The following is a 15,598-nucleotide window of genomic DNA, read 5'->3' as shown; positions in this document are numbered from 1 at the left end:
CTATTTGCAGATGATATGATCTTATACAAAGAAAATCCCAGGGACTTCACAAGAAAGCTACTGGAACTAATAAAAGAATGCAGCAGAGTGGAAGGGTACAAGATTGACACAAAAATCACTTGGATTCCTCTACAGCAACAAAGAGTACTCTGAAAAGGGAATCAGGAAAACAATACCATTTATAATAGCCAGTAAAAAGATAAAACACTTAGGAATAAATCTAAGCAGGGAAGTAAAAGACCTACAAAACACTATTGCAAGAAACCAAAAGAGACCTACATAAATGGAAAAACGTACCATGCTCATGTATAGGAAGACTCAACATTGTGAAAATGTTAATTCCACCTAAAGCCATCTATCGATATAGTAAAATCCCAGTCCAAATACCAACAGCATTCTTTAATGAGATGACAAAACTAATCACCAACTTTATATGGAAAGGAAAGAGGTCCCAGATAAGCAAAGCATTATTGAAGAAAAAGAATAAAGTAGGAAGCCTCATATTACATCATCTCAGAACCTACTGTATAGCCCAAGGTACTGGTACAACGAAGACACATAGACCAATGGAACAGAATTAAGAACTCAGTTGTAAATCCATCCACTTATGGTCAGCTGATTTTGACAAAAGTCCATTAAATGGGGGAAAGGCAGTCTTTTTAACAAATGGAGCTGGCAAAACTGTATGTCCATCTGTAAAAAAAAAAAAAAACAGGACCCATACCCACGCCACACACAGAAACTAACTCAAAATGGATCAAAGACCTAAACGATGAAAATCATGGAATAAAAAAATAGGAACAATGGTAGGGGCCCTAATACATAGCATAAATAGAATATAAACCATAACTAACAATGCATAAACACCAGAAGATAACTGGGAACTCCTAAAAACGAAACACGCTTATAAAAAGACGTCACCAAAAAAGTAAAAAGAGAACTTACAGACTGGGGAAAAAATTCAGCCACGACATATCTGACAAGGGTCTAATCTCTAAAATCTGTAGACTATTCCAACACTTCAACAACAAAAAGACAATGCATTTAAAAAACGGGCAAAGAATATGAACAGACACTTCACCAAAGAAGACATTCAGGTGGCTAACAGACACATGAGGAAATGCTCGCAATCATTAGCCATTAGAGAAATGCAAACCAAAACTACAGTGAGATACCAACTCACCCTGACATTACTGACACTAATAAAAAAAAAAAAAAAAGTTGTAGAAGTTGTGGGAAGATTGGGATTCTTATGCACTGCTCATGGGAATGTAAAATGGTGCAACCACTATGGAAAATGACATGGTGCTTCCTTAAAAAGCTAGAAATAGAAATACCATACAATCCAGCAATCCCATTCCTAGGAATATATCCTAGAGAAATAAGCTGTCACACGAATAGACATATGCACATTCATGTTCACTGCAACATTATTCACAATAGCAAAAGATGGAAACAATCTAAATGCCCATCAATAGATGAGTGAATAAACAAATTATGGTGCATATACACAATCGAATACTATGCAAAGATAAAAAACAATGTTGAATCTGCGAAATATCTCACAACATGGATGAATCTGGAGGGCATTATGCCAAGTTAATCACAAAAGGACAAATACTGTATAAGACCACTATTATAAAAACCCAAGAAAATGTTTACACACAAAAAAATCTTTGATAGTTAAGGTGGGGGGAGGGAGGGAAAGCACTAAATAGTAGACAAGTGTGAAGGGAAAGACAACACACAATATAGGGGAAGTCAGCACAACTTATGACCAAGGCAAAGTCATAGAAGCTTCCTGGACACATCCAAACACCTTGAAGTACCTAGTTACTGGAGCTGAGTGCTGGGGACCATTGTCTTGGGGGACATCTAGGTCAATGGGCATATAAAATGTTCTACATCCTACTTTTGGTGAGTATTGTCTGGGGTCTTAAAAGCTTGCCAGCAGCCGTTTAAGGTACATCCATAGGTCCCATTCCCATCTGGAGCAAAGAAGAATGAAGAAAACCAAAGACACAAGGAATATATTAGTCCAAAGGACTAATGGGCCACGTAAACCACAGCCTCCACCAGCGTGAGCCCAGAGGAACTAGATGGTGCCCAGCTACCACCACCAATATCTCTGACAGGGAACATAGAGGAGCATCCCAGACAGAGCAGGAGAAGAATGTAGAACAAAATTCAAATTCACACACACACAAAAAAAGACCAGACTTACTGATCTGACAGAGATGGAGGAAGCCCCAAGACTATGGTCCCCGGACATCGTGCTAACTCAGAACTGAAACCATTCTCAAAGTCCATCTTTTAGCCAAAGATTAGAGAGGCCTATGAAACAACACACTTGAGGAACATGCCTTTTAGTTCAGTCAAGTATACAAGACCAAATGGGCTACTACTGCCCAAAAACAAAGATGAGAAGGCAGGAAGGGACAGGAATACTGGACATATGGACACAGAGAACCTGGGCTGGAAAGAGAAGGGGGGAGAGTGCTGACACAATGCAGAGATTGCAAGCAATGTCACAAAATTTGTGTATAAATTTTTGAGAAACTAATTTGCACTGTAAACTTTCACCTAAAGCACAATAAAATTAAAAGAAGAAAAATAAAAAATAAAACACTGTATTGCATTGGGCAGATCTGCTGCAAAAGACTTCTTTAAAGTGTTGAAAAGCAAAGATGTCACTTTGAGGACAGGTGCACCTGACCCAAGGGAAAAAAAAAAGGTATTTTCTGTTACCTCATATGCATGGAAAGTTGGACAATAACGAAGACCGAAGAAGAATGGATGCCTTTGAATTACGGTGTTGGCAAGAATATTGAATATACTAGAAGAAGAACAAGCCTGTCTTGGAAGAAGTACAGCTGGAGTGCTTCTTGCAAGCAAGGAAGCGAGACTTCATCTCATATACTTAGGACAAGTTACCAGGAGGGGCTAGTCCCTAGAGAAGGACATCATGCTTGGTGAAGTAGATGGTCTGCAAAATAGAGGAAGACCCTCAACAAGATGGGTTGACACAGTGGCTGCAACAATGGGCTCAAACAGCTAGCCATTGTGAGGATGTCGCAGGACGGGTCAGTGTTTACTTCTGTTATACATAGGGTTGCTCTAAGTTGGAAACCTAACAACATATATAAAACATGTTAAATTTCACCATATTTATTCATTTCATTGCCTTAACCTATTTTTCAGTTTGGTTAACTGAGGTCTCGCACCTGAGTTTACATAAATAAAAGCCACCAGAAAAAGTATGAGAAGGAACCAACATAATTTAACAGCAACGTGTGTGAAAAGTTTAAGTAAATAGTAAGCTCAGAAAAAGAAAAACATGTTGTTCATGCCTCTTAAAGTTAATGCAATCTCGTTGTGTGCACTGAGTCGATTTTGACTCATAGCAACCCCATTTGACAGAGTAGAGCTTATATAGGGTTTTGTAGGCTATAATCTTTAAGAGAGCAGATCACCAGGTTTTTCACTCTCATGGAGAGGCTGGGTGGGTTTAAACCACCAATCTTTTGGATGGCAGCTGAGCACTTAACCATTGTGCTGCCAGTTAACCTTAGAGTTCAGTAAACGAGGAGCTTGCTAGTCCTGCTCTTTATGTCCATCAGACATGTGTCAGTTGATGGACATTTGTGTTGTTTCCACCTTTTGGCTACTGTGAATAACGCTGCTGTTAATATTCATACTCAAGTTTTTGTGTGAACTTATGTTTTCAATTCTATTAGGTGTGTACCTAGGAATGGAATTCCTGGGTCATGTGCTTATTCTGTGTTTTAATCTTTTGAAGAACTGCCAGTCTGTTTTCCAAAGCAGTTGCAACATTTATATTCCCACCAGTAATGTGTGAGGGTTCCAATTTGTCTACATCCTTGTAAACACTTGTTATTATCTGTTTATTATTACTGTTGTTATTATTACTATAGCCATCCTACTGTATGTGAAGTAGTATCTTATTATACTTTCAGGCAATCCTTTTTATAGCATATGTTCATATTTCAAGAAATCATGAACATTTTTCTTAAAGGTCTGACACTAACCTCTAGTTCCATCAAGGTATACTTCCAAACAGTTATGAGGGGGTCAGTCATTGATAACTGTTTTGTGTTGTTAGCTGCTGCCAAGTTGGCCTCCAACTCATGGTGACCCCATGCACAGTGGAACAAAATACTGCCCAGGCCTGTGCCATCCCCGTGATCAGTTGTAGATTGGATCATTGTGTTCCATAGGGTTTTCACTGGCTGATTTTATCCAGAAGTAGATCGCCAGGCGTCTCTTCCTAGTCCATCTTAGTCTGAAGCTCCACTGAAACCTGTTCAGCATCATAGCAACACACAAGCCTTCACTGTGAGACAGATGGAGGCTATGCATAAGGTGCACTCGCCAGGTAAAGATCCCAGATCTGCCTCAAGGAAGGCAAGAATTCTACCACTGAACCACCACTACCCCCTGTTGATAACTACAGAGGAGTAAACCTGATAGAATATTGCTACTCAAATTACAATGTGCATATAAATCACCTGAGAATCCTATTAAAATACAGATTTTGATTCAGCATATCTGGAATGGGGACCAAAGTTCTCCATGTCTAACAAGCTCCCAGGTGATGCCAATGCTGCTAGTCTGGAAACCATACTTGTTTGAGAAGCAAGGGTCTAGAGGAAGAGACTCCTGTTTTTTAATTAAGGGCTTAAATTGACTACCGGTTGCTGTAAGAGCTTGGCTACTAACCAAAAGGTCGGCAGTTCAAATCCACCAGCTGCTTCTTGGAAACCCTGTGGAACAATTCTACTCTGTCCAGTAAGGTCACTATGAATCGGAATTGACTTGATGGCAATGGATTTTTTTGGTACAGCTTGCTATCAAGTCGATCCCAAGTCATAGTGACCCTATAGGACAGAGTAAAACTGCTGCATAGGATTTCCCAGGCTGTAATCTTTATGGAAATTCCTGTTTGTTTGTTTGTTTGTTTTGGGTTTTGATTTAATCTTTATGAAAGCAGACTGCCAAATCTTTCTCCCATGGAGTGGCTGGTGGATTTTAACTACTGACCTTTTGGTTAGGTTAGCAGCTAAGCTCTTAACTGTGCCACCAGGGCTCCTTAAATTGACCACAAGTATGTCCTTTCAAAATGTCATACCAATTTAGAAGGCATTCAGGGTGAAAAGTTATCAGAATACATCTTAAGTATATGTTTTAACAATGTATCTTTCTTTAAAATATTTATCCTGACAGAAAAATGATAGTTTTTAAATTGTTTCTAATTTTGATTGTTATTAAACAGCTGAAAATAGGCAGCAAGGCATAGTGTAAAAGACACTGGTCTGGGAGTTCCATAATCTGGGGGGAACTGTTCCTTTACCACTGACTAAATTTGCAGTTTGAGCAAGTTACCTTTTGGGTACCTCAGTTTGTCCATCTTTGAATACTGTTTTGGACTAGTGATCTTTCTTGGCTCTAAAAATTTGTGATATTAATATTTACTTAATTGCCATCACAGCTTTATTGAAAGAGCTCACTGATGCTTGGTCTCACTTTAAGTGAGAATAAACTTAAAGGGTAACTAAAGCATAACATGGAAGTTGTATTGACTAAGGGAAAATTTGAAATCAGGTTTTTGGTTTCCTTAAATAGCATATAATATTGTATAGCTATCTGGAGTTTTAGAGTTTTGTCTTTGTTGCCAAAAAAAAAAAAAAAAGAGTATCCACACAGCCATTTGTATATTATGTAATTACACAAGCCACAGTCATGCCAGTGATTTTTAAAATGGGTCACTGTAGATTTTTGCCACAGAAAGAAAATCAAATGATATTAAATGCCTACTACACATGAGCCTGAAAGACACACAAACCCAAATTTTCTGTTTATGTAATTATTATTTCAGCTTGCTCTAGGCAGATTCCAGACTGTGAGCCACTTAAGTCAGTGTGTTATAGTCTGGTCCTAATGGGCCCCGCTTTAGTCATATTAATACCTTTTAATATCACAGAAGATAAACACTGATAAGATACCTACTTTCACAACCTTGAAAACCCTATGGAGCAGTTCTACTATGCACACATAGAGTCAGCATGAGTTGGAATTGACTCAATGGCACTAACAACAACAACATACTTACTTTAGCAATGACTCTGTGGTAGGATAAAATGTAGGATCTGACTTCTAATAGTTAAATTTGGTACTCCAGTCACCTTAAAAAAAAAAACAACCAAACCCCTTGCCGTCGAGTCAACTCATAGCAACCCTATAGGACCGTAGAACTGCCCCGTAGAGTTTCTAAGGGGCACCTGGTGGATTCAAACTGCTGACCTTTTGGTTAGCAGCCATAGCACTAAACCACTACACCACCAGGGTTTCTAGTCACCTTAGCCCAAATTAAATCTCTGTTTGGGAAGTATTTTGGAATGAATTGTGTCCCCCAAGAATATGTGTTATAAATTCTAAACCCAATCTTCTGTATGAGGAGCCCTGGTGGCACAGTGGTTAAAGCGCTTGGCTGCTAACCTAAAGATCGGTGTTTCAAACTCCCCAGCTGCTCAAAGGGAGAAAGATGTGGCAGTCTGCTTCTGTAAAGATTTACAGCATTGGAACTCCTTTGGGGCAGTTCTACTGTGTCCTGTACGGTTGCTATGAGTCATAATAAATTCAGCAGCAGTGGGTTTGGCTTTTGGTTTATTCTTGTGTAGGTAAGCCTATTTAGGAATATGGTTTTGTTTGTTATGTTAATGAGGCCATATCAGTGTAGGGTGTGTCTTAAGTCAGTCACTTCTTAGATATATAAAAAGAGCCAATTAAGCACAGAAGTAAGGAAGCACAAAATGCAGAAAGACTGATGTCACGTGGAGATCACCAGGGAACCAAGAAAGAGAAGCTGAAAGAGGCAAGAGTTTTCCACCAGAGTGGACAGAGAAAGCCTTCCCTAGAGCTGAATTCAGACTTCTAGCCTCATAAACTGTGAGAAAATAAATTACTGTTTGTTAAAGCTACCCACTTGTGGTATGTTTGTTATAGCAGCACTAAGAAACTATAAGCCAGGAAGTTCATCTTTTTCTCTCAAACTCGTTCTTAATACTCCATTTTGTCACCCAAGAACCTTTCCTTTAACTCATTTGTGTTCTACTAGCATTTTTTCAGGACCCCTGGTGGTGCAGTGGTTAAGCATTCAGCTGCTAACCAAAAGATTGGCAGTTCAAATTCACCAGCCACTCCTTGAAAATCCTGTGGGGCAGTTCTGTGTCTTACAGGGTCACTCATGCTGCAGAATGCAGTTAATGCCTTCTTTCATGGCTAGCTGCATTTTGCCTTTTTCCTGACTGAGGATGTGAGCTCCTTAAGGATAGGGATTGGATCTTATTGGAAGGTGGTGTGGTGGAGCACAGAAAATGTACCCTGACCTGAATTCACATCTCTGCCCTGCCCTTTACTGACTGACCTTGGATAAATTACCCACTTTGTAAAGAACATTATGCTAAGCAAAAGAAGTCATAATGAAGAATACCTAACAGCACCTACCTAGAACGGTGTTTTTCATGTTTAAATGAAGAAACACATGCAAATAACCTAGCATTATGCCTAACAGTGAGTGCTCAATGAATGTCATTTCTCTCATTTCCTGCCGTTCTTTCTTAGCTTTGTATGGCAGCACTCAGGACCATAGCTACTCAAAGTATATAGTCAGTAAATGTTTCATGAATTATCATTAATTAGAGAAGGACTTGTTTTTCTAGAGCGTGTCTAGGTCGTTAGAAGAGTTTTATTTATTAATCGTGATATGGGAAATATTTATCTTTCATATATAAGTAAGGAAACAGAGAGCTTTATGATACTTATGATACTTATCCTTATGATACTAACAGTTACTTTTCATGCTTTTGCCTCATTTTTCCCATTCTTCAGCAACCAAACTTAAAGGGTTCTTTGGATTCTTCCACACTACCCAATTCATTGGAAGAGTTCTACATCTCTCTGATCCACTCACAGCAGTCAACAGAAGAGAGCCAGTTTGAGCCTAACAGCATTCAGACTCACCCAAAGCAAATTCATCTATCCACAGCAGCACCCAATTCATCTCCTATAGTGGTTGATTCCCCAGGAAAACACTCTGGCTCAGGTAGGTTTAGGTATACATGTGAATGCTCACGGTTGACAAATACAATGCTTCGCCATGGTACAGAAAATCTTCGTTTCTCTCGTAATACTCTCATCATTTTAGATTCTGTAGTGATGTCTACTCTTTCCTTCCTGTTATTTGTAATTTGTGTCATCTTTTTTTCCCCTGATCCATCGACTAGATGGATGCTTACCATTTTATTGATCTGAGGACCAACTTTTGGTTCCGTTGATTTTTCTCTATTGTTTTTGTTTTCTATTTCATTGATTTTTGCTCTATTATTATTATTACTTCCTTCCTTCTGTTTATTTTGGGCTTAATTTTCTCTTCCTAATTTTTCAAGTCAAAACTTAGGTCATTCATTTTATAGAGTTTTTCTTTTCTAATATTTTTTTTCTAATATGTGTTTAATGCTATAAATTTCCCTCTAAGTACCTCTTTAGCTGCATCCCATGAATTTTGATATGTTGTGCTTTTATTTTCATTCAGTTCAAAATATTTTATAATTTCCTTGTGAGTTTTCTCTTTGGCCCATGGGTCATCTAAAAGTATGTTGTTTAATTTTCACATATTTGGATATTTTTCAGATCTTTCTATTATTGATTTCTAATTTAGTTTCACTGTGATCAAAGAACATACTTTCAGTCCTTTTAAATTTATGACACTTGTTTTATAGCCTAGCCTATGGTCTGTTTTTGTGAATGTTTCATGTACACTTTAGAATGTGTAGTTGGATGATAGGTAAAGTATTCGTAAATATCAATTAACCCAATTTGATAAGTAGTGTTATTTGGATCTTCTGTATCCTCACTAATTTTCTATATACGGTACGTCCTCAATAAATTATTGAGAGAGAATTATTGAGATTTCCAATTATAATTGTTGATTTGTCTTTTTCTTTCGGTTCTATTAGTTTTTGCTTAAAGTACTTTGAAGCTCTGTTATTAGAATTATAATGTGTCCTTGATACATTGACTCATTTATCATTATTAAATTACACTCTTTATCCATGGTAATATTCTTACTTTGAAATCTACTTTGTTGATATTAATATAGCCACTCCAGGCTGCTTTTGACTTGTATTAGCATGGCATATCATTTTTTATCCTCTTACTTTTAGCCTATCTAGGGATTTCTTATAGATAGCACATCATGTGGTCTTGCTTTTGTATCCAATCTGACATTCTCTTCTTTTAACTGGGGTGTTTAGATCTTAATGTGATAATCAATATGCATGAGTTTAAATCTACCATTTTGCTATTTGTTTTCAATTTGTTCCATTTGTTCTTGTCCCTTTTCCCTCTTTTCCACCTTCTTTTTAATAATTTTTTTGGATCCTATTTTTATCTCCTTCATTTGCTTAGTAGTTATACCTCTCTGTTTTACTTTTTAGTGGTTGCTATCAGGTGTATAGTCTATATCTTCAAATTATCATCTTAAAATAATACTACTTCATTTCACATAGAGTATGAAAATCTTAAAATAGTATACTTATATTTCCCTCATCCCAGCTTTTAAGCTATTATTTTTATACATTTACATCTTCATATGTTGTAAATGCTAGTATATATATGTATACACATACATACATATATATGTATACAAATGCTTTAAATAGTTACCTTTTAAAGCAATTAAAAGTGAGAAAAAGTCTTTTTTTGTTTACTCAACATGTTTACCATGGTGTTTTTCATTCCATTGTGTAAATTAGGGTTTGGCAAAATTTTTCTGTACAGAGCTAAAAAAATAAACATTTTCAGGTTTGCAGACCATGCAGCCTACGTTACAGCTATTCAATCTCAGTCCTCATAGCATGAAAACAGCCATAGACAATACATAAATGAATGAGCATGGTTGTGTTCCAATAAAACTTTATTTACAAGAACAGGTGGTGGATCAGATCTGGGCCACAGACCATAGTAGCCATCACATGGTAGATCCAAGTTTCCATCTGGTAATATTTTCTTTCTGCCTGAAGAATTTTAACGTTTCTCATAGTGCTGATTTGCTGCTGTTTTCTCTCAGCTTTCGTACATCAGGAAAAGCCTTTATTTTGCCTTCATTTCTTTAAGATTATTTTGCTGGATATAAAATTATAGGTTGACAGATTTTTCAGTGCATTAAAAGATGTCACTCTGGCTTTCATTGTTTCTGACAAGAAGTCTGTTGCCATTCTTGTCATTGTATGTCTTTTTTTTCTGTCTGCTTTTAAGATTTTTCTCTCCATCATTGCTTTTCAACAATTCAATTATAAGGTGTCTTGGTGTAGTTCTCTTCATATTTCCTCTGCCTGGGGTTCGTTAAGCTTCCAGGGTCTGAATTTGTAGTATTCATTAAATTTGGATTTTTTCTTTAATATTATTTATTATTTATATCTTTAAATATTTTTTTCTATTATCCTCTCTTCTTTTACTTCAATTACATATATGGTAGGCCACTTGATATTGTTCCACAGCTCGCTGATACTCTGTTCACTTATGTTTTACAAGTCTTTGCTGTCTGTGTTTCATTTTGGATAGTTTGGATAGTTTCAATTACTAATTCTCTAAGTTCACTAATCTTTTCTATCCAGTGTAATTTTCATCTCAAGTATTGTGTTTTTGATCTGTAGATGTTTGATTGGAGTCTTTTTAAAAATCTTCCCTTTTTCTTCTTGTCAGAGTCACGTTTTCCTTTACCTTTGTGAATATATGGAGTATTCTTATATAATAGCTATTTTAACACCCTTGTCTTGTGATTCTATTATATGTAGTATTTTTTAATTTGGTGGTGCCATGGTTAAGAGCTTGGCTGCTAACCAAAAGGTTGGCAGTTCAAATCCACTAGCTGCTCCGTGGAAACCCTATGGGGCAGTTCTACTCTGTCCCATAGCATTGCTGTGAGTCAAAATCAACTTGACGGCATAGGGTTTTATTTTATCATCTGTATCATAACCGAGTCTGTTTCTATTGATTGATTTTTGTCCTCTCATATTTTTCTGCTTCTTTGCATACCTGGTAATTTTTATTGGATGTCAGACACTGTAAATTTTACATTGTTGGTTGTTTCTTTTTTTTTCCTTCCTCCCTCCCTTCTTTTTTTCTAGGGAGGTAGGGAAATTAAATAACCTGAAACTGGTTTGATTCTTTCAGAGTTTCCTTTAGGTTTCATTAGGCAAGTCCCAACAACTTTAGCTAGGTCTAATTTGGCTCTGCTACTTTAGGCAATACCCTTCTGAGGATATCGATGGAATTTGATGCCCCATGTGTTAGGTCTTTACACGATAGCTGGTGGAAGCGTGTCTTAGTCATCCAGTGCTGCTATGACAGAAATACCACAAGTGGATGGCTTTAACAAAGAGAAGTTTATTCTCTCAGGCTAGACGTCCTAATTCAGAGTGCCAGCTCCAGGGAAGGGCTTTCTTTCTCTGTCGGCTCTGGAGGAAGGTCCTTATCGTCAGTCTTCTCTTGGTCTGGGAACATCTCAGCACAGGAACCTCAGGTCCAAAGGACACGCTCTGCTCCTGGTGCTGCTTTCTTAGTGGTGTGAGGTTCCCCTGTCTCTCTGCTCCCTTCTGTCTTTTATATCTCGAAGAGATTGGCTTAAGACACCATCTAATCTTGTAGACCTCATCAGTATAACTGCTGCTAATCATTGTGGTGGGATTTACAACACATAGGGAAATCATATCGGATGATAAAATGGTAGACAGTCATACAAGGGAATCATGACCTAGCCAAGTTGACAGATATTTTTGGTGGACAAAATTCAATCCATGACAGAACACTAACTGTCCCAGCGTGAGCCCCAATGATTACTCTGTCCACTCCTGTAAAATTGGTTTTTTCCTGGCCTCGGTAATTTCCTCACACACATGAACAGATCCTTGCTCAGCCAAAGACTCAAGGGTCTTTGCAGACCTCCAGCTCCCTTGTTTTCTGCAGCTACCTCCTTTCTGATACTCTTTCCCCACAAATGCTTATCCTCTCTGATTTGCCATTGGTAATGTCATCACCTAACAGAAGAGGATTATAACACATGTTAATAAAGATCTAGGAATGGGAGATGGAAGGCAGTATGAGAATCCCTTGAAAAGATTTTTTTTTTCTCTTTTTCAGTAGAAAGCTCTCCAGGGAGCCTAGAGAATGAAGATTTTTCTAGTAGCCGTGCTATTACACTTTTCAAAGACAATAGTCAAGGAGCCATGGAACAGATCTCTTTGATTTTGTCTCCTGAGCACCAGATTTCTCAGAAGTTCTACATTCCACGGAGTACAGCCACTGCTGCCTTAGGAGCTGCCGCACGGCTGGCCACATCAAGGAGCTTCTTACACTGGTACCCCAGTATGAAAAGGATGGAAGCATGAGGCAAGGGAGAAAAAAATAAGCCAGCTGGTTGGGGCCTGGTGATTTCTTGGGCCCAAATAAGGGAGTATTCAGGCAAAATAGTATTTTGATAGTTGATGCTTTTTCTTTTTGTGTGACTATATGTTATGTTAGCTTTATTATGCTAAGAGTCCACTTCGATTTGTAAATATAGATACTTAATGTTAATTTTCATGTTTATTGATGATGTTTCTTATTCTGTATTGTTTTATTCACCCTTGTTTTTAATGTAGTGGTTTAAAGTTTTTGTATCTGTGCTTTTTGTGTTCTTGTAAATGTTTTTCTTACCATGATTGATAAATGAAAATTTGAAAACTAATTTTTTGTGATCCATATTTAGCAAGACAAATATTCTCGCATTTCTATCCCCAGAAAAAAAGATGTCTGAATTTCAGTGATGCTGCTTCTAATTTGAAATCTTTTATATTATAGAGAAATATACCATATTTTTACACAAACAGCACATGCCTTCCATGTTTTTTTGCCAGCCGTGTCTTCCACCTGGAGGTATTTTCCTAAGTGCTGCTATGCCAATTTTTTATAACATGTTGCTGTAAAAAATTAGCATAGTGCACTTACAAAAATACCTTGCAGGAGGAGGTTGTGACTGACAAACAAATGTAGAAGGCACACGTTATTTGCGTAAAAATATGGTAATTCAGGGCTCCTATCCTCATCGTTATTATTTCTTTTAAATATTATAATCAGTAAGAAAATCCACACCCTGGAGCTTTGGTCATATAAACACATTTTTAAAAATTAAGGTTTTTTTTTTTTTTTCAGTAAAAGCAATTTCTTGAAGACTAATGACTAAATTATAGAGACTGGTTGCTGAAACTTAGCTGAGCCATCTCTATAGTCATTACAGTGCCCAGGAGCCTTAATGTAGTAGTAGTTCAACAGTGGTATTGTTTAAGCATTTATATAACGTGTTCTCTGAAGTCAAATTGTGTGAAATATTACATGATGTTCTGTTAAAGCTAATGGTATAAAACATCAGGAGAAAAGGAAATACTGAAAGGTAAAATTGAAGAGTTTGAATGATACCAATTTGTTTGTGGTAAACTACCAGACTTATCCCCATATTTTAAAGACAACAGCATTTTTCCTCATGGAATTAACCCCCAATACAGCCGCATCTCTTAGAAGTAAAATCAGAGAAAGAGGGATAAATTGCTGGCATGCTGAATGCAACTAGGCTCTTATTCTTCAGAGGCTTTCTGTTTTAGAATTAAATCACAGAGCTGGTCCCCTAGTTCCTCTTTGTCTTTCTTTAATAAGGAATTTCTCCTCCTTCCCTCTCACCTACTTAATAAAATATCCATTGAGGAAGGGAGAGAGATGGGAGTAAATATAAATGTCAATTTGTATTTTACATTTAAAATATTGCTGGCTGGACCTTCTTTTTTAGAATTATGTCATATGAAGCAAAGTTAAACCTAGAGTCTATAAATACTAATAATTTTCCATTTAAAAATCTTAGAGAAAATATGTTTAATGTGATAAAATTTTAAACTCTAGATTCACCTTTAAATACAATGTATTTATTTTTTCATTTATAAGAATGATGATAGTTGACCCAACGGATAGAACAGGTTCTCATCTGGGCTTTTGCGATTTTATATAAAGCATCTTTATTGGAGTAGAATATAGATGGAGAGTTATACTGGTCAATAAAAACTTAAATATCATACAACAGGTAAATATTATATATGACAGTTAACCCAAGTGTGATATGATGGGTTAGAGAAGCTATGTTTTCCATATGGTTCTATATGATTATCCACTATTTGTTTCTAAAGAAGAAAATTCTTTTTTGAATGATGCCTCTTGGAATTCTTCCTTTTAAAAAAGAAACCAATAAGGGATCTTTGAGAAATATACTTCACTTCTCCAGAGACAATTATTAGATTTGGGGTGAGGTGAATCTGGTAGAAGCAACATGTTGTAATGTGGAAGGGTTGATGGAAGTTCATGTTAAGTAGATTAAACTCTTTTATTATACCATCCAGCTGCCAGGGGAACTCTGCCAAAGCTGGGTAGCCTTTTTGTTAAGTTTGACAGCTGGCTGTGTAACCTGACAGGGACTTATTTTACAATTTGCAAGTTAAATGGGGGTTATGAAATAATTGAGCCCTGGTGGTGCAGTGGTTAAAGTCATCAACTGCTAACTGAAAGGTTGGCAGTTCAAAACCACCAGCAACTCTCAGGAGAAAGATGTGGCAGCCTGCTTCTATAGAGATTTACAGCCTTGGAAACCCTATGAGGTCACTGAGTTGGAATCGACTCAACAGCAGTGGGTTTGGTTTTTGGTTTATGAAATAATTAAGGCTTTCAGAATCCTATCCATTTGCAAATGGCCAGATAGGAAATAATTTAGAACCATCCCAAACTGATAAGTCTCAACACACTTTGAAAGAAGCTTGTTTAGTAATTAATAGTTAACATCTTATTTGAGTCAGCAGAGTAAAAAAATGAACCTTTAACTACTTGGTTTTGACTTAGACAACCAATCTGACAATCTGTTTGTCTACCTTCTCCCCAAAAGATGGACTGTTTGCTAGTCCACTAAAATATTAGCCCAAAGCATCAGACAGATTTAACAGATCATTTGAAAATGCATATTTACATTTCTGTATGTGGGCAGGAACAGCAGTAAGAAAGAAATGTACAAAAAATGTCTTAGGCTGGGTTCTCTAGAGAAGCAAAACCAGTTAAGTGTATAAATATATATAAAGATTTATATCAAGGAAATGGCTCACATGATTGTAGAAGATGGAAAATCCCAAGTCTCTGGGTCAGTCTGGAGGCTTCTCCTGACTCTCAGATAGCTGCAGGGGCTGGCAAATCCAAGACTGGCAGGTCAGACAGTAGGCTCCTGGCTCACAGGCTATGGAGATCAACAGATTCCAAGATTACCAGGCAAGACAGTAGGTAAGTTGCTAGCTCAAGTCCCAAGAACCAAAGGTCAGACAAACAGGACCCAGCTGTAGGATCTAGGGCAAGCAAAAGCCCATGGGCCTTGCCAGAAAGTCCACCTATATTGGATGTAGGCTATACCCCCAAGAAAACTCCCTTTCAACTGATTGACTGCTCACAGCAGATCTCATCA

The 15,598-nt window shown here is 37.2% G+C and overlaps 1 protein-coding gene across 2 annotated transcripts in view; it reads left to right on the top strand.

Moving 5' to 3' along the window:
- The window catches only part of TDRD5 (tudor domain containing 5), a 101,916-nt gene extending 89,449 nt beyond the window's left edge, over window positions 1–12,467 (top strand). For both annotated transcript variants that reach the window (XM_003410865.3, XM_003410866.4), the window contains 2 exons: window positions 7,909–8,122; window positions 12,220–12,467. In XM_003410865.3, the coding sequence (XP_003410913.1) occupies window positions 7,909–8,122; window positions 12,220–12,467 (462 nt within the window). The remainder of the gene's footprint in view (window positions 1–7,908; window positions 8,123–12,219) is intronic.
- Window positions 12,468–15,598: the final 3,131 nt, after the last annotated feature.

This window comes from Loxodonta africana, chromosome 25 (assembly GCF_030014295.1).
Source record: "Loxodonta africana isolate mLoxAfr1 chromosome 25, mLoxAfr1.hap2, whole genome shotgun sequence".
In the NCBI taxonomy this organism is placed as follows: Eukaryota; Metazoa; Chordata; class Mammalia; order Proboscidea; family Elephantidae; genus Loxodonta; species Loxodonta africana.
Note: the sequence above shows the minus strand (reverse complement) of the source record. Positions and strands in the feature narration are given on the sequence as shown.